This window comes from Rhinoraja longicauda, chromosome 10, assembly GCF_053455715.1.
Source record: "Rhinoraja longicauda isolate Sanriku21f chromosome 10, sRhiLon1.1, whole genome shotgun sequence".
In the NCBI taxonomy this organism is placed as follows: domain Eukaryota; kingdom Metazoa; phylum Chordata; class Chondrichthyes; order Rajiformes; family Arhynchobatidae; genus Rhinoraja; species Rhinoraja longicauda.
Window position 1 is genome coordinate 11,064,248 of NC_135962.1, and position 20,336 is coordinate 11,084,583.

The following is a 20,336-nucleotide window of genomic DNA, read 5'->3' on the forward strand; positions in this document are numbered from 1 at the left end:
CTGTGGCCCCTGGTTCTGGACTCCCCCAACATTGGGAATATTTTTCCTGCATCTAGCTTGTCCAGTCCTTTTATAATTTTATATGTCTCTATAGGATCCCCTCTCATCCTTCTAAATTCCAGTGAATACAAGCCTAGTCTTTTCAATCTTTCCTCATATGACAGTCCCGCCATCCCAGGGATCAATCTCGTGAACCTACGCTGCACTGCCTCAATTACAAGGATGTCCTTCTTCAAATTAGGAGACCAAAACTGTACACAATACTCCAGATGTGGTCTAAACCAGAGCCCTATACAACTGCAGAAGAATTTGATTTGATTCGGTGGCCTACTTTGTTCTAAGGTCTCCAAGGTTTACACCTGAAAAGTGATCTCCACCCCTCTTGTTCCTGTCTGCCAAGTGATGCGGTTCTATTTAAAATTTTCCCAGAAATATTCCCAAAATTGGAAACAGACTGCAGTGTGATGAACATGCATACACATGGCCGAATTACAATGTCCTTAATCGCTGTATTTATGGTTTAAATCGGTCTACCATTTGAAAGAGTAAGTATTTTTCAAACATGTATCGACAACACTTGTACAATACCTGATTTACTAAGGAAAATCCATTTCTTCGCCACATATCAGCTGAGACTTGAGCCATCAGCACCAAGCATCGTAATGGGTGATCCATCAGTTTTTCTACATGAAATTCCGACTGTAAGAATTGGCATAGCAATTGGTTATTATAGCCCAAGAACCTGCTTCAAGATTCTTCTGCTCAACATGTACAATTTTATTCTATAGCTATTTCCTAATGCCAACACGATCAATATCAAGTGTGTAAATTGATATTCATCCAATTTCTCCATTTAATTAACACGTTCATGTCTTAAAAGAGGCTTGGGAAACATGAATATACGGTCAAAACATACTGGAAACTTCAAAGTTATAGTAAAAATAACTATTTGTGCAAGCTCAGCTGCTACAGCAAGTGGAATTGCAAAGGTAGGGTAGCAAAAATAATTTAGAGATACAGATTTAGAGATACAGCGCGGAAACAGGCCCTTCGGCCCACCGGGTCCGCACCACCCAGCGATCCCCGCACATTAACATTATCCTACACACACTAGGAACAATTTTTACATTTGCCCAACCAATTAGCCTACATACCCGTACGTCTTTGGAGTGTGGGAGGAAACCGAAGATCTTGGAGAAAACTCACGCAGGTCACGGGGAGAACATACAAACTCCGTACAGACAACGCCCGAAATCAGGATCGAACCCGAGTCTCCGGCGCTGCATTCACTGTAAGGCAGCAACTCTATCGCTGCACCACCGTGCCGCCTTTACACAGTACACCCTCGTTTTAACAGACCCTTTTATAACAATTTCGGATATAGTGGACGGACTTGCCGAAGTCGCCACCGTCCTGCACTCCCAACCCGGCCGGTTACAGCCCCTGCTTCCGATGCCACCCCCCACTCCCGAAGTGCAACAGCGAGCCCTTCTTCACCAACTGCACGGACCAGTTGACACTGCTGTTGTCGCAGCTCACGTTGCATCCCCCGGGGACGATTTCTTCGGGCCCGTGTCAACAACAAGATGCACTCAGTCACCGTGGGGTTGCCTCCCCTCCCACCTGCTGCTGCTTCTGCCTGCCAGCTGTTACTTTGTCTGTTACCCTCTCGACCACTGCCGCCTCCTCTTCCTCTTCCTCCCCTCGCTCTGTCCACTCAGCCTGTTACCCCCCCCCCCCCCACCTCCACCCTCGTCATCCCCCGGTGTCGCCGACGTACTCCACCTTGGAAACAGCAACTGGTGGGAGGGGAGGGAGCCCCACGGTGACCGGGCTCGTCTTGTCATTGTCAGTGGCCTGAAGAAAGCACTGTCAGCAGGAGCAACAATGTGAGCTGCAACAAAAGTCCTGCCACCAGACCATGTGGTGGGTTAAGAAGGGCTCGCTGGTGCAGACCAGAGGCATCTACGCCTAGTTTTAAGGTGAAACGACACGTGCTGGAGTAACTCAGCAGTCTGAATCAGTCTGAAGAAGGAATCCGACGTCACCGATCCATGTTCTCCAGAGATGCTGCCTTACTCCAGCTCTTTATGTCCTTTGTATATCAACCATCATCTGCAGTTCTTTGTTTCAACTCCATAAAGCACCCCCCCTCCCCCATGGTCCATTATAATGAGGGTTTACTGTGCTTTAGGAAGCACTGTACTTTATACTTTAAGAAGCATATTCAAAAACAAAGACTAAATCTGTAAGATGAAATGTAGAAATTTTGCAATCGTATAACCTGGTTTAACGTGTGCATCAGAGTGCCAGAGCCCAGGTGTCAGGGGTTATGGGGAGATGGCAGGAGAATTGGGTTAGGAGGGAGAGATAGATCAGCCACGATTGAATGACGTAGACTTGATGGGCTGAATGGACTAATTCTACTCCTATCACTTATGAACTTATGATTTAATAAAAGCACAAGAAGTCATCAAAATGATGTAATAAAGTATTTACTTTACTTTTTTTCAGGATCTAAATACTGGCAAAGCCAGCGAATGTCACCCATCCCTAAACGCTGGTGATAAGCCTACAGCTTTAACTGCTGAAGAAGATCTGGTAAAGGTGCTCCCACAATGATGTTGGGGAGGGAGTTCCAGGATTTAGACCCAGTAGCAATGAAGGAAACCAATATATATTTCAATTAAAAAAACATTAAGAATGAAACCTGCAATGCAGTGGTGGTTCCCATGCATCTGTTGCCCATCACTTCTAGGCGCTGAGGTTACAGGTTTGTGGGGCACTGTCAGATAACCACATGCAACTAATTGCAGTGCATTATGTAGATGATACACACTGCAGCCACAATTGGCATAGAATTTCTCCAAAAGCTATTGAAGGTCTAGTTGGAAGGAATCTCTTTGATGCAACAGTTGAAGATGGTTGGGCCTAGGACACCCCTGGAGTATTTTACCCTTGATGCCCATTATTTCAATTTTCCTCGGGCTCCTTCATGCCACCCTCGGTCAAATGCTGCTTCGATGGCTAGGGCAGTCACTCTCATTTTACCCCTGTACAGTGCTTTGATCCCACCCAACAACGGGTGTCCTCAGTGTCGCAAGATGGGATTTGGTCTTTACTAAAATTACAGTCGTCGCAGCTCCTATCATGGACAGGTGCATTAGCCACGGAAATATTCACAAGGACAAGCAAATCAGCTGCATGCAAGTAAGCTGCAATCCACTGCCATATTACATAAGCAGGCATGTGAGAGGTCAAAAAAAAGAGGAAAAGAGCTGAGTGCTTGCGGGGGTCAAAAATTTGGATTTTTTGGAAAATTTACACACAAAATTACCAGTTTCAAGCCTCTTTTAGTGCATTTCAAAGTAAAAACAGACATTACAAAATAATGTGAATATGTCACTGTATACTAATAACATTTTTATTATTTAAATTAATTTAGTTATATAATCTTGCACTTAAATTTAATATTTATTCATTCCACCGCTGATTTTCTGGTACTCTTGGTTCCAGAGCTTTGCTGGTTTATCCAGCCGGCCAAGGAAGTCGGCTATGGGGATAGATGTGCTGGCTCCAGCTGGGCTGGAGTTCCAGAGCTCCGGCCGCAGGTTGCAAATTCAACCCACCGATCAGCTGTGGAAGTCCCGATGAGGTTGAGATTGGCTGCCTTGCCCAGCCAAGGGGCCACATTTTCGGGGAGACTTCCAGGGCAGGGGGATTTCAAGTGGACTCTCGTAATTTTGTCCGGATTTCAATGATCAGCGGTTATTTCTCACGGAACCCCTAGCGACCTCTAGCGGAACCCTAGTGTTCCGGGAAACCCCGGTTGAGAAAGGCTTCTATACATTGTTTATTTTTTATTTTTTGCTTTCTCTATTTCGATCCGATTTCTCCGTTGGTAAACGTGATTTTGGCAAAGTAAAAAATGCGGAAATCATGCAAAAAGTGTGGAAAATGGATTTTAAAAACGCGGAAGTCCGCGGAAAATCCACATGCCTGCATAAGTTGAACATCCGCTCATTCATTGCCCTGTCAACTCAGCTCACATTGACTGAAAGATACAGTAGGGAAACAGATCCTTTGGCATACTGAGTCCATGCCGACCAGCGATCACCCGTTCACATTAGCTCTATGTTTAGTTTAGAGATACAGCATGGAAACAGGCCCTTCGGCCCACCGTGTCCATACCAACCATCAACCACCCGTTCACACTAGTGCGTTTAAAAAAATAAATTCAAGGCAGAGATAGAGATTCTTGATTTGTATGGGTGTCAGGGGTTATGGGGTGAAGGCAGGAGAATGGGTTAGGAGGGAGAAATAGATCAGCCATGATTGAATGGCGGAGTAGACGATGGGCCAAATGGCCTAATTCTGCTGCTATCGCTTATTATCAACATGGACTTTGAAATGCATTTTGTTTTTGAGGATGCATGCAAAGACAAAGCTTGCCAGCACGCCAGGTTGGGAAGTCGTAAAACTTTTACAAATTCCCCAGTCTCCAGTTTCATCCTGTTTCCATTATCAGTCGAACATAAATCACGGAATTATAAAAAATGGATATTGTTCTTTACTTACTGATGGCACAAACTCCTCCAGCTTATTAATTGCTCCACTCTTGCTCAGGTGTACATGCAAACCTAAAACACAAAGCAATTTGTAAGAATTCAAAGAGGAATTGTTGTCAACAACAAAACAAGCAAAGCCCCTTTGTACCCAAATACATCAGGTCAGCTTGAATGTAGATTTTACTTTATGACAAAATAATGTACAACACCAAATGTGTTGATACGATATTTAGTTTTATTAAGTTATTGAACTAGTTTCCAGAGAACTAGGCAGATGATTCAGGGACAGAAGTTTGAATCTCACAATGGCAGTTTGATTCTGCCTGCATGGAGAGGCAGCCGAGAAATTAAAATTACACATAATTAATAACACTTGAAATTAAAATCTATCATCAGTAATGTTGTAAGTAAATAAATCTTTCACCAATGTTTGTTCTGTCTGGCTTGTATGCAATCCCTGACCCAACGTGTCTGCCATCTGAAATAGCCTACCAAACCACCAAGTTGCATTTTGTCACCACCCATTTATTTCACATAAATGATCTCATGAAACATAGAAAATTAGCTCAACAGGGAAGATGCTTCAGACTATGGGGAAAACAATGTATTACTAAGAAGAGAGACAATTTCTTCATGCAGTGAGTTGTGAAACCATGGAACTTTCTAATTTGGTGGGTTCTGGAGGCCCAGTCATTGATAGATTGCATTCAAAACTGATATTAATAGGTTTCTGCATGTTAAAGGAATTAAGGGATGTGGGGATAGCATGGAAAAAATATGCTTGAGGTAGAAGATCAGCCATGATTCTTGAATGGTAAACTGTTGGAGCCGAATGGTTTAACTGCTCCTATCGGTTATGCTCTTACATTCTAATGGGAGAACATGGAGCGAGTTACCTTCCTGAGCCACTACAGTCCTTTGTGTTGGACATTGCTGGGTAGAGAGTTCGAAATTGGGACCTAGTGGTGATGAAGGAATGGTGATAGGTATCCATCTTGGCCAAAATCGTGCAGATTTTTCCACTTGCCTGCTGCCCTTGTCCTTCTAATTGGTAAACGTTGTTGGTTTGGGAAGTCCCGTCAAAAATGCCATGGCATGTAATTTCGGTACATTTTATAGATGGTACATATTGTAGCCATCATGTGTTAGTAAATGCTCAGGGGATGCTTAGGGATGAACAATAAATGCTGGCCAGGCCAATGATATCCACATCACGAGAATAAATTAATCAATACCTCTTCTATCAGTGACAGCAACTATAATCCTGTAAAAACCCAAATGAACATGAGTTGAGAAAAACACAAGGAAAAGCAAAACCAAGAAGCTGGAATGCATTTTCCCATGTTTTACAGGGCAGTATAAATGCTGTACATCGACCATCACAATTGACTGTAATCCCATTGATTAAACTGCACATTGTAGATTTCCTGGTATTAAGTACTTTAGTTTTCATTAGAGTAATAACGCAGAAACAGGCCCTTTGGCCCACCGAGTCTGCGCCGACCAGTGATCACCCCGTATACTGGCACTATCCCATACACTAGGGACAATTTTACCAAAACCAATTAACCTACAAACCTATATGTCTTTGGAGTGTGGGAGGAAGCTGGTGCACCTGGACAAAACCCAAGCAGGCACAGGGAGAACGTACAAACTCCATACAGACAGCACCCATAGTCAGGATTGAACCCGGGTCTCTGGTGCTGCAAGGCAGCAACTCTACCGTTGCGCCACTGTGCCGTCCGTTAGTACTGAAAGCTGCCATGATTTACTACAAATCATACAGACGAGTACAGAAAACAAAATGAACACTGGTATAGAACTATTTCCACATCTTGGAAACAAAGCAAGGTGATATCCTAATTTGCATCGTAAATATCTGTGGATTAGGCTGCTGCCTTGTGATTACTTCGAGATACTCTACCTTATTTTGATTTTGTTTATGTAAATTATTTAGATTCCTGCTCTTTGTACCTTGAACACTCAAAACACAAAAATGTAGAGGCACTCACTCAGAGGCACTATAATTCATACATTGAAAAAAAAACTTTCCCAAAGTGATCTGTATTTCAAAATGCTATAATTAATTCTTGGTTTCATTTTCAAATCAAGAATTTAATCTTGATTAACAATCACTGTGATATGATATGAGCCATGTACAAGGTTCCATGTGTAGTGTCTAGTCTGTGCCAAGTTAGCTGATCTCAGCCATGATATTATGGCATGATAAAACTGGTCCAACTCCTTTGGGAAAAGGAAGAGTAAGGAGAAAGAACATAACTAGGGTACTGCTTTGAAATTCATCAAGAACAAAGTTAACATTAAGTGAGCCATCTTGGGAAGATATCACTACGAATCAGCTTTACATAGCTATTTTCAGAAATCAATGGAGGCGATGTTAGCTTTTCATTATTTCATTATATAACAGAGCCTCTCCAACTCCATTTCCTAAGTGCAGCTAACCATTAGGATAAAATATTCCTAATGCTAATAGAAGGCAGTACATTTGATGTCTGACACTCAATAGGCAACTGTGTTAGCCTAAACCCTAATCGGTTCCATTGCATTTCCCTTTGTTGTATTTTCAGGAAAAGGATCAGGGACATGGCCATAAATTAGTTGAACAGACTGGAAATAATCAGAAAAGCAAAAAGGAAGTTTTAATATATGAGAATTTTTCACCCATGGAATGGGGCAATAGCATTATGTGTATTAACATATCATGTTGCTGCATTTAACGAGTGGCCAATAATTAAAATACCACAATAGATCTTTTGTTAAATTGATCACACAAACAATTAAAGTAATATCGATTGTTTAATTATGTAATAAGGGAACACAGAGTAACATGGTGGTTTGCCTCAACTAATCAGGGCCTGGGTTCATGGTTTCTGTTGTTAAGAGGCAAAGTGTTCTTTCTTCCATGCTAGATTGTCCCCCTCATTCTGCCATATCACAATATTATCTAGGGTACCCAAACTTGCTACCCTCAAGAAATTCCTATTATAGTAGCCAGTGAGGCAATATCCTTAAACCAACCTGCAAGGAGCCTGGATAGGGGAAGGTGAATACTGACAGACTCTCGAGATACCATATAGCGTTTCAAGCTGATGGAGTGACCACACATAGTCAGAGTGTTGTATTGCTTCCTTGCATTGCGTTGACTGCACTCATTGTTACACTGGGATAAAACACGGTGGCACTCCTTGTAGGCTCGAAGAAGAACTTGCTCCTGCACGTATACATAAGAAATAATATAAATAGGAGAAGGAGTAAGCCTTCCGGCTCATTATAGTCTGCTCTGCTACTTCATATAACTTATCTCAACTCTGCTTTCCCATTCTAATCTCATATTTTGATTCCCTTTCAGTAATATCCGAAACATTTACTTTGGAATGAAACATTTAAGGGAATAAAACCAATTATTGAAGAACCAATTGTTTAAAGTATGAGTGTCAAGGAGAGTCACCAGGCAATAGCTCCGTCTTTGCAGTCCAGATGTAAATGGTCATTCTAAGAAATACTTCACGAGGAGGAAACTGCATTTTTAACTTGCACAAATTCATCCATTGAAGTATTCTTTTACTGTATAAAATTTGTCTTTATAATTTGGGCCTGAAAGTCCCTGCCAAGCAATCTGTTCGAGACTGGATCATCTGCTTCAGTGTCATTGGGTAAGGAATAAATATTGGACAGAAAATTGGGATAACAGCCCCGCTCAGAAATAGTCTCCTAAACTCTGAACACCCACTCATCCTTCCCCTCATCCTTGCCTTGGATCATTGAAAAAATTTGAAATGACAACTGAAATGCCCATGTTGAAATGCCCGTGTTGAAATGACTAAACTTTAAAAAGAGCACTGTCCCCAGGACTAGTCCCTGGGAATTACCACAGTAAAGCTCCCTTGTTAGTGTTTTGTCACTATGAAATGTTATGAACTGCATTTAGTCCTTTGAGTAATTTTTGTGTTGCAGTTTCCATTGTCCCTTTCGACCCACGGGCTTCATGTAAAATATTTAGCAGAGAGATCCCATGCAGCCCAACTCATCTAAAGCAGCTTTCACACTCCACTTAATCCTCTCTGTTTTCATCATCCAATTCTAATAAAACTCTCTATTGCTACCTACTTCATGGTCTTATTAGCTTCCCTTTAAAAACTCAACTCCATTTGGTGTAACCACTTCCAAACGGTAACACCTTTCACATTATGACCATTCTCCAGATAAAAACATTGCTTAAGATTTTCCTGTCTGATTGCTTGGTGACTTATTGATTTACTTTTCCCTGTAAACCAGAGAAAAACCCACTATCAAAATACTATGAGGTTACGCCTTCAACTATCACTTTTTATAAGCAAAATAAATCAGCCTTTAAGTCCTCTTCTTTTAAACAGCCTTTCATATTTGGATCCATTCTTATGCATTTTTGTTGTATTTTTCCCATGCCTCAACTTTGTTGTAATAGAGCACAAGAACAGTATTCAAAATATGTCTATATATGATTAAGTGCCAGTTTAGTAAAGCTTTGGTGGCTTTCAATTGAATTCCTTTTTCAAAGTGTCCATCTTATATTTGTTGCAACTTCATTGATTACATCACAACTTTTGGTGATTGGGTGTTTGCAATCCAGACCCCTTAGCTCTTCCATCCCATTTAGATTATCTTGAAGCACTGCAGGTTTTCATTTACATATCAGTTTATAAGCTTATACACATTTTTTTCAGTCCTCCTCAGTAAGCCTTCCAATTTAATTTTCACCTGACCATATATTAAAATAAATGTGGACCAGCAATCCAAGCATAATCCTCGGGGACCAGTCATTCACAATGATCTACAATTTGATCCATCTTTCAGCCTTTGCCATTTGTGAGCTATTCTGTTACTATTCCACCAACTCCATGTACTCTTATACTGAATCCTTGAGGCTCTGATTCAACATCAATGTGAAAATACCCACTCCAGAGGGCTACAGTAGTGATTTAACAACAATTTGTTCGTAATTACAGATGGGCAATAAATCCATGTAATATGAAATGATTTTTTTTTTTAAACCTGCTATTTGGTACTTTGTCAAGCTCCTTCTTAAAGACCATCAACTGCACCTTCATTAACATCATTTCAATAATCGTCAGTCAAATCTTATCTTTAACACATTTCTGCTCACTTTTATTTATTAGGCCCTGTACTTTCCAAATACCAATTAACCTTACATCAGGGTTATTCTCTTATTTTCCAAGGAAGTCCATTTACAAACCTTTTGCAATTTCTGCCTTTACTTCCCAAAGCAATAAGATACATCCCAATCAGACCAAATTACTTTCCACATTGAGAAAGAGTATGCGATCCAAAGAAACCATTGCCTCCCCCAGTTACAATAACAAGTGTGGACAAATGCCAAGTACTCATTTCAGACCTAAGCGATGGCCCCCATTTCTAAAGAAATATCAACTTTTGGTCCATAACCTGGCCTATCTTTCTGTTCCTTCCCCTTTACGTTATGCGCTTATAAATGACTATTACTTTCCCTCCCATGCCAGATGATGAGTAAAAAAAAAATCCTATGCGAGTAGGCATTTTATATATACATTAAAAACAAGAGGGTAACCAGGGACAGGATAGGGCCAATCAAGCACGCAAGAATGAATTTATTCTTGGGGCTGGAGGAAATGGTCAAAGTGCTAAGCGAGTGCTTCACATTAGTATTCACCAAGGAGGAGCATGGGGAAGACAATGAAATCAGGTAGGGGTATTCAGATATTCTGGGGTATGTTGATATCAAGGAGGAGGTGTTGGGTGTTTTGAAGGTGGATTTCCCCAGGGTCTAATGAGATCCATTCCATGTCATTGAGAGAGGCAAAAGAGATTGCTAGAGCTTTGTCAGAGATCTTTGTATACTCTTTAGCTACAGGCAAAGTCCGACAGAACTGGAGAACAGTGAATGTCGTACCTTTACTCAGGAGATAAACCAGAAAATTACTCAATGGTGGGGGAATTAATGATAAAGACTGAGGGCCTCACATCTGGAAATGCAGACTCCTTAGGGATATAAAGTTTGGCTTTGTGCAGGCGAGGTCATGTTTTACAAATTTGTAATGCTGAGGCTTTAGAAGAAGGTGTTGGTGAGGTCATATTTGGAATATTGTGAGCAGTTTCGGGCCCCACATGTGTTGACATGTGAAGGATAAGAAAGTCCTGAGGAGGTTTATGAGAATGATCCCGGGGATGATTGGCCTAGATGGAGTGGATGTAGAGAGTGTTTCGAGTAGTGGGAAAGTCTAGGACCAGAGCACAGCCTCAGAATAATAGGAAGTATTTTTAGAATGGAGATGGGAAGGAACTTCTTCAGCCAGTGGGTGGTGAATCTGTGGAAATCATTGCCACAAATGACTCTGGAGGCAGTCATTTGGTAGTTGCGGAGATTGATAGGTTCTTGAACAGGAAGAGCATCAAAGGATACAGGGCGAAGGTAGGAGAACAGGGTTGAGAGGGAAAAATAGATCAGACATGATTGATGGTGAAGTAGATTTGATGGGCCGAATGGTCTAATTCTGCTCCTATATCTTTTGATTTAGAAGAGGTTCACTGCGATAGAGTCATAAGGAGAAGTTGGACAAATTTTGTTTTTTTTTCTCTGAAGTTTTGAAGGCTGAGAGGCAACTTGAAAGTGCATAAAATTTTGACGAGGCCTAGATAAGGCGGATAGTCAGAATATTTTTCCCAGGTGAAAATGTGAAATACTAAGGGCATAGGTTTATGGTGAGAAGGAGATTTACAAGACATGTTTTCTTTACATAGAGAGTGGTAGGTGCCTGGATGCGCTGCCAGGGCAGTTGGTAGAAGAAAATAGCAACCTTTAAGAGACATTTAGAAAGAGACATGAACAGATCAGGAATATGGGGATATAGACCGTGTGCAGGCAGGTGTGCAATTTGGATTGGCATCATTGTCTGCACAGGTAACATGTGCTGAAGTGTTCTATATTCTAACACAAAACAGATCCAGAAATATTCCCTAATTGGTAACTAGTGAGGAATGAGGCAGTTTGATATTTGCCTTTATGAACTTGAAAAATGTTAAGTTATCTCTAGGGTGTATGGAGATGGGTAGAAATTATTATCTGATTATTATCAGATTATTATCTGAATGGTGTCAAGTTAGGAAAAGGGGACGTACAACGAGATCTGGGTGTCCTAGTTCATCAGTCACTGAAAGGAAGGATGCAGGTACAGCAGGCAGTGAAGAAAGCCAATGGAATGTTGGCTTTCATAACAAGAGGAGTTGAGTATCGGAGCAAAGAGATCCTTCTGCAGTTGTACAGGGCCCTCGTGAGACCACACCTGGAGTATTGTGTGCAGTTGTGGTCTCCAAATTTGAGGAAGGACATTCTTGCTATTGAGGGAGTACAGCATAAGTTCACGAGGTTAATCTTATAGATTATTAAGGGATTGGACACGCTAGAGGCAGGAAAAATGTTTCCGATGTTGGAGAAGTCCCGAACCAGGAGCCACAGTTTAAGAATAAGGGGTGGGCCATTTAGAACGGAGATGAGGAAAAACTTTTTCACTCGGAAAGTTGTGGATCTGTGGAATTCTCTGCCTCAGAAGGCAGTGGAGGCCAGTTCTTTGGATGCCTTCAACAGAGAGCTAGATGGAGCTCAATGATAGCGGAGTCAAGGGATATGGGGAGAAGGCAGGAACGGATTGCTGATTGTGCATGATCAGCCATGATCATAGTGAATGGCGGTGCCGGCTGGAAGGGCCAAATGGACTACTCCTGCACCTATTGTCTATTGAAATAAACTGAATTTAGCAAACGTGCGACATCCTTAATCCAGTGCTGTCTGTAAATTCATCCAAATTATTGGGTGGTAGCAGCATACAAAGATTCGATTGATCAAATCAACACATATAATAAATGGTTTCCAATCCTCCAAGAGATGTCCCTCAGTGAATATGATGTTAACTTTGCCCTCAAGAACAACGTTGTCCGCTGGAAAGTTCCATGGGTCATGGCAAGATTTCATCTATCTGATCTGGGAAATCTAGACTGGAACAATTTCATTGGGCGAACTAACACCAGTCACAAGGACAACATTCAATAATTCTATTTATCCGAAGTACTTAACTGGCTGTAAGCAGCTCTGAAACATTGTGAAGTAACTACAAAAGTGTATTTTCCTGTAATTTCTTTCTGGGGCCCAAAAATCTACTCTCCTTTTAACAATGCTGGGAATGGCGAGAGTGTGTGTGGGATTTAAAAGGAATTCTCATGATAATGACACACAAGCCTTAAAAAGTACTAACTCCTTAGTGAAAACATAACACGCTGGATATATATTTCAAAGTATCTATGGATGGAGAATTATTTTTGTGTTCTATGATCGGAACATCAGGTAGCAGAAGTTAGGAATGAAAAAAAGGGAAGTAAGGGGAAGGTGTGTGATTTGGTTGAAATGAGGAGAAATGGAATGACAAATGTGTTGATAGCATCAGCTGCAAGGAAGTGAAGGTCAGCAGATGAATGAAATCTGAAATTACAACAGAGCAAAAATGGTAGAAATTGAAATACAAGGGTGAAAAGACTGACTAAAAAAAAGGCTCAAAAGTACTGTGACTCAACTCAGTGGATCAGGCAGAATCTCTGGAGAACATGAATAGGTGACATTTCAGATCAGAACCCTATTTCAGTCTGATTGTGGTGGCAGACGAAGAAAGTTGGAAAAAAGGTAGGGGCGGGACAAAGCTTGGCAAGTGCTTGGTGTTTACAGGCGAGAGGGTTTACAATTGGTAGATAGTTGGACAAAGGGCAGAGATGAAAAAAACAAAAAGTGAGAAATAAGCATGAAGAGATGTGAATTGTGAAGCCAGGGGAAGGAATGAAGGTGGAAAGGGGTCAAAGTAAAACGGGTGCGAATCCAGTAGGGACCCAGGGAAGAGAAGGGCTAAAAAGGGGGGCAGGAGAAATGGTTTGTAGGTTACCTATATAAAATTGGAGAATTCAATGTTAATACCGTTAGTTTGGAAGCTACCTAAGTGGAACATGTTGTGGTGTTCCTCCAGTTTGCATGTGGCCTCCCTCTGGCAAATGGAGGAGGCCACAGGCAGAAAGGACAGTATGGGAATGAGAAGAGGAATGAAAGAAATTGGGAGATTCAGCAGGCCTTGGTGGACCAAGCACAAGTGTTCAGTGAAATGGTCGCCTAGTCTAATGCTTTGTCTCACCAATGCACAGGGGGGCACATTGCACGGGGGTGTGGGGGGGGGGGGGGGTGGGGGTGGCGCCGGATGCAGTAGATGAGGTTAGAAGAGGTGCACGTGAACCTCCCTCACACCTGGAAGGACTGCAGGGATCCCTGCATGGATGTGAGTGAGCTGGTCAGATACTTTTCTCTGCAACATGTACTGTGGTTGCAGGGGAAAGTATCTGAGGAAGAGGTAGTGTGGATGAGAGAGGAAAAGTGAACCAAGGAGTTGTGGGGGGGGGGGTCAGTCTCTGCAGAAGGCAAAAAGGGGCAGGGGTGGGAAGATTTTAGTGGGATCACGCTGAAGGAGGCAGAAATATTGGAGAATGATGTGTTGGATGTGGAGGCCCATGGGCTGAAAAGTAAGGACAAGGGGAACTCTATCCTGTTTGGATGCGGGGGTCGGTGGGGTGAAGGTTTGATGCAGAAGAAGGGTCTTGACCCGAAATGTCGCCTATTCCTTTTCTCCTGAAATACTGCTTGATCCGCTGAGTTACTCCAGCACTTTGTGTCTATCTCTGGTGAGGTGAAAGGCTGGATGCAGAGGCTTGTGGGGTGAAAGGTTGGATGCAGTGGTTGGTGGGGTGAACCACCCCACCAGCTCTCTGATTTTGAAAGATCATCAACTTGAAACGTTAACATTTTCTCTTTTTGGCAATATTGAGATTTCCCAACATCTTCTTCAGATTTTCAACATCTGCAGTATTTTTTTGCTTCTGGAATTCTGAACAAGAGTGGATTCCAGTCAGTGATTGATGGATTCAGCGATGTTCCTCTCCGAGGCCATGAAAATTGAACATGTAAGATCTAATTCAAGACTTGAAGCAAAGAATAACACAGATGTGGATAGCAAGGAAGGTGATCTGAGGACTCCGCAGGGTACAGATCAGATGAAAGTAGAGTGGAGTATTGGCACTTGGAATTTAATCTGGACAAGTGCGAGGTGATGCATTCTGGAAAGTCAAATAGGGGAAGGATGTATTCGATAAATGTAAGGCCACCGAAGAATATAGATGAACAAAGGGACCTTTTGGTTGTAATCCTGAGTCCCCTGAAAGTGGTACAGAGATAAATAGGGTGCTGAAGCAGACATATTGTATTCCTACCTTCATTGCTCAGTGGAAAGATATGAAAGTTCGAATGTTATGTGGCAACTTTATAAAACTGGTTAGGCTGCATTTGGTGTATATTATGCAGTTCTAGTCACCACATCATGAAGGAGTGACTGCACTGGGGACAGTACAGAGGATTCACCAGGATGTTGCCAGATGATGTCAGTTATGGGGAATAATTGGATAAGCTGTCCTTGTTTTCCCTGGAACAAAGGAGGCAGAACTGCAATGTAATAGAGGTATATAAAATGATGAGGCATAGACAGGGTAGTCAGAATCTTTTCCCCGGTTTTCTGGGCGAAAGGAGTTTCAAAGGGGATTTAGAGGGAATTTTTAAAAAACATAACATGTGGTTGATATCTGGAATGTGCTGCCAGAGGAAGTGATTGAATCAGATACAATCATTACGTTTAAAATGCATTTGGGCAATCACTTAAATAGGCAAGGAATAGAAGGATACTACCCGAATAGAATTAGTGTGGATGGGTAAAAAGGTCCCACATGAACGTGGTGGATCATTTCTGTGCTTTCCATCTCTGCCACTCTACGTTGGAAATCAGCCAGCACTGTACTAACCCTGACCTTTTCCTTTTGCTCTTTCTGCCCCACCCTTTCCTTAGCAACTTCAAACTTGTTTCATTTCTGATTTGTCCCAGTTCTGCTTAAGGATCAAAAGCTGAAATATTCACTGTTTCTGGCTCCACAGATGCTGAGCATTTCCAGCGTTTTATGCTTTCATCTCCATATTGGTGTAAGATAGTCCTCTGATCAACTAATTTCACTCTACAATTTCAACTGGGAGATCTACTTCCGGAGAGCTTCCAGCTCAGAATTATCTCATCACAACCACTGCAGACCATCGTCAAAATGGGAAGCAACAAAATGTGTAACAATTATATCAAAAGTTACGTCAAATTTGAAAAGTGCAAGGGCAAAAGCATAGAACAGTTACATCTTTCATATCAAATTAACCTCTGCTGTAATACCCATTAATTGACATAGCCTGTTAGAGCAACATAGCTATTCAGTCCATTTGTTTAAAGATAGACAGAGAGAAAGGGTCTCAAACAACTGGAGCTAGAGATTTGCTTTTTTGTTTCTGTACTCTCTGTACCTTCTTGATTAGATCACTGCCTTATTGGATTCTGAAAATTACACTTTGCTTAATCTAATCTCAGGGTTCAGAACATGCTATTAAATTAGCTTTTTTTTTGCAGCCGATAGTGCATTGAGCATACATAATGTTTGCTTATCTATATTCCACAATAACTAGCTGACGAAAAGCAGAGCATGTCCAGTTCTAGATGGAGGTGAACAGGTTACATTTATTTATTTTCTTTCAGTTGCTGTAACACACGAAACCAAAAATCATATTTGCACATTGAAAGGCAAAATCATAGTACTTACATCAGATGCACACCATTCCTGTATCATGGACAGAATACATTTCAGAAGCATTTGGATAGTGAATGCTGACTCCCATTCAGGCTCTATTTCTAGGTGTTGCCCAATCTGTCGGCTCACTGGCTCCATGTTCTGTAAGCAGGGCATAAAATTAACTGTCTCACTTTCTCCCCCCCACCAAGGAAAGAATGAATTCCTTCATCATATGCAAACTCCTGATTACTGCATTCAAACAATAAAATCAAAGCAAATTTACTGACAAACAAAATGACAATCTGTTCCTTCATAATTTTGGATAACATTGACCATGCTAAATATTTTTTTTATAAATAATACAATTTTGTTCTATTTTTCAAACTGACAATTAGAATGTCAATAGGAATTCGAAGTTAAAACTTCATCTCACCATAACGTATATTTTAAATAGCATCCAGAATATTGATACAGTCAGTAAAATAACAAGTGCCCCTGTCCTCTTAAACAGTCAGACATGATTTCTGTGATTCAGTTAGCAGGCTGGGAAAGACTTGGCCTGTTACTCCAAATTGAGTGTTTCCTAAAACAAAAGGGACCATAATCTATTCCTAAAGCAATTAATCTCTGCTGGAAATTAGGAAAGTGATAATAGTTTCAGAATCAGAACTGATCAAAATGGTAAATTTGGCTATTGATAAATAACAAGCTGGGTACAAATGTCACTGATTGATTGGATGAATCATAAGGAAGTTTTATTATGATCAGTTACTGACCAGAGGTAGAGGTCTCATCTCTGAATGGCCAGAAGACAATAGTAAAACGTTTAACGGTCTGTTACGCAAATCTTTACGTGTAACTTTAGCATTGGATAATATTGGTCACATAATTATGCTGAGGCTACAATCACTGTACAAGTTGTGATCATGTCACCTTGGAAATTTGTATCTGAGCAATTTTTAAGTAGGTGAACTAAGGAAATGACTGCAGTGTGGACAATGGTTCACTCCCACTATTAGAGTTTATATTTTTAAAGAACACTCAACCCCAACTCCATTAATTTTTAATTTGAGAGTTGACAAAATAACATTTATACAAAATTACCGAGGGACAGATATACGGATCCTCGACTTCCTCACCAACAGACCATGATCAGTATGAATCAGCAACACTTCCTCCTCAATAACACAGGAGCACGTCAAAGCTGTATGCTCAATTCCTGCTCTACTTTATTTGTACCCATGTCTGTGTAGCCAGACACAGCTCCAACACCAACTTCAAATTTGCAGACGACACCACCGTTGTTGGATGGAGAACAGATAACAGAGTACAGGAGAGAGATTGATAATCTGATTGAATGATGCCCAAACAATAAAATTGCTCTCAATGTAAGCAAGATCAAGGAGCTGATTGTTGACTTCAAAAGGGAAAAGGCAGAAATCTATGATCCTGTCTTTAATCAGCAGTGGAGAGATTCAACAGCTTCAAGTCGACCTAACTGCCCTGCCAGGTGAGGCAGAGGTTCACTTGCACCTCTTCTTATCCAATCTACTACATTTGATGCTCACAACGCAGTGTCCTCTACATTGGTGAATCCAAGTAGTGCCTGTGCTCAGTCCACAATGACCATCTCGAGCTTCTGGTTGCTTGTTATTTTAACTCTTCGTCCCACTACCACACCGACCTACCTGTATTCTCCATTGCCACAGAGGCCAAATGTAAATTGGAGGAACAACATCTCATATTCCACTTGGGTAACTTACAACTCAATGGATTTTGAACTTTCCAATTTCAAGTAACCCATACATCCAATGCTCTCCTCCCCCACACACTCACCTATTCACCTAGTTTTTTTTCCCCCTTTGTTCATTCCTTCCATTACCTCTCCCATTCAAGTTCCATCTACTCAACATTCCTTCCCCATCTGGCTCCACATATCACCTACCAACCTTTGTCCCTATCCTCCCTGGTTTCAGTTATCCATCATTCCCACTCCACCTGGTTCCACCCATCAGCCAGCAGACTCTATCGCACCACCCATGTACTGCTACATGATGGCAGTCTTTCCTGGTTCCTCTCTCAGACCTGATTCAGAATCTTGACCTGAGAAGATAACTTATATCATCTGCCTCCACAGATGCTGCTGAAACTGCTGAGTTCTTCCAGGGTGTACGAAGGAGCTGCAGATGCTGGTTTACACCAAAGATAGACACAAAATGCTGGAGCAACACAGCGGGACAGGCAGCATCTCTGGAGAGAAGGAATGGATGATGTTTTGGGTCAAGACCATTCTTCAGACTTCTTCAAGTGTTCTGCTTTTGTTCTAGAACCCAAGGACCATGGGGTTTGTATCCCTGCGATACCTGCTCACTCAAAAACATTTTACTAACATCGCACGTATGCTTAAAATAACACAAATTTCAGTTACTATGGAAATATACCAAAGTAGTCAAGAGATGATTTGCAGCTATTAACTGCATCAATAATGCAGGTTTTCAAAGGGCTATTTCTCAAAACATTGGATTCCAGATAAGTAACCCTAATCTCTATCGTCATGCTAATTAAACAAGATACCAATTCGGAATAATGACCAGAGGACTCAATGCATGTGGAGCAGTTCAGCATCACAAAATATTCTCAAAGGATGCATAAAATGGATCATTCAGAAGGAAAAGTAAATGTATGCCACATGAAAGGATTGCGTGGGAGTGCTCCAACAACATTTTATCGGCTGGGTAAGTGGGCTGAGGAATAGCTAAAGTCGTTCAATGCAGATAAATGCAAGGTGTTGCATTTTGGGAAGACACATCCAACACATCATACCAGCTCCAATGCAATCCCACCACCAGGGCAGGACCTCACAGTAAATGGTAGCCTGGTCCGGGGGGGGGGGGGGGGGGGGGGTTGTTGTTGAGAAGAGGTATCTAGAAGTACAGGTGCGTAGTTCCCTCAAAGTGGCTTCACTGGTAGATAGGGTGGTAAAGGATTTTGATACATCAGTCGGGGTATTGAGTATAGAAGTTGGGACGTTATGTTACAGTTGTACAAGTGACTGGTGAGGCTGCATTTGGAGCACTGTGTTCAGTTTTAATCACCCTGCTGCAGGAAGAATATCGTTAAGATGGAAAGATTGATGAGATGACTTACAAGGATGTTGGACTCGAGGGCCTGAGTACATGAAAAGATTGGACACTCAAAGATTTTATTCCTTAGAGTGCAGGAGGCTGAAGGGGCTGATCTTCTAGAGGTGTAAAAAATCATAAGGTGAATAGATGAGGTGAATACAGAATAAGAACCAGAGGACAGAGTTTTAAGGTGGGAGGGGCGTGATTTACTAGGAACCTGAGAGGCAATTTTTCACTTGGGGGATGGTGAGTATATGTAAAGAGCCGCCAGGAGGACGTGGAGGCAGGTATAACATTTAAAAAACACTTAGGTAGGTACATGGATAAAAAATGTTTAGGGGGATAAAGGCCAAACACAGCAAATGGGACTAGCTTAGAAGAGGCATCTTGGTTGGCATGGATGAGTTGGGCTAACAGGCCTGTTTCCATACTATATTACTGTGACTATATGTTAAATCAGCTTTGGAAATACAAATTACAATGAAATGCAGGAAAAAAATTAATATGGCATTCCATAGGGTAAATAACTGGAGAGGATTTCCAAGCAAAAAGATATACTTGCTTTTATAAAGATGGAGTTAATTAGAATTAGTCAGCATGCCTCTGTGCATGGCAGAACAAATTTGATTGATTTTTTTGAAGTAGCCAAGAAGATCAGCGAGGGCAGGGTTGTGGATGTTGCCTATATGGACTGCAGCAAGGCCTTTGATAAGGTTCCATAAGGATAGTTGCTCTGCAAAGTTAGATCGCATGGGAGAACTACCCAATTGCCTACATAATTGGGTTGATGGTAGGAAGTAGAGAATGATGGAGAAAAGCCTGGAGGCCCATGACTAGTGGTGTGCCACAACGGTTGGCGCTGGGCCCATTGCTGTTCATCATTTATATCAACGGTTTGGATGAAAATGAACAA

At 41.6% G+C, this 20,336-nt stretch overlaps 1 protein-coding gene across 1 annotated transcript in view; it reads right to left on the reverse strand.

The window, feature by feature from the left end:
• Positions 1–20,336, reverse strand: part of ubr1 (ubiquitin protein ligase E3 component n-recognin 1) — a 155,467-nt gene that overhangs the window by 86,518 nt on the left and 48,613 nt on the right. The window contains exons 14-17 of the mRNA XM_078406202.1: positions 16,329–16,457; positions 7,608–7,800; positions 4,579–4,640; positions 589–699 (exon numbers count right to left, since the gene is read on the reverse strand). Coding sequence (XP_078262328.1) covers positions 589–699; positions 4,579–4,640; positions 7,608–7,800; positions 16,329–16,457 — 495 coding nt within the window. The remainder of the gene's footprint in view (positions 1–588; positions 700–4,578; positions 4,641–7,607; positions 7,801–16,328; positions 16,458–20,336) is intronic.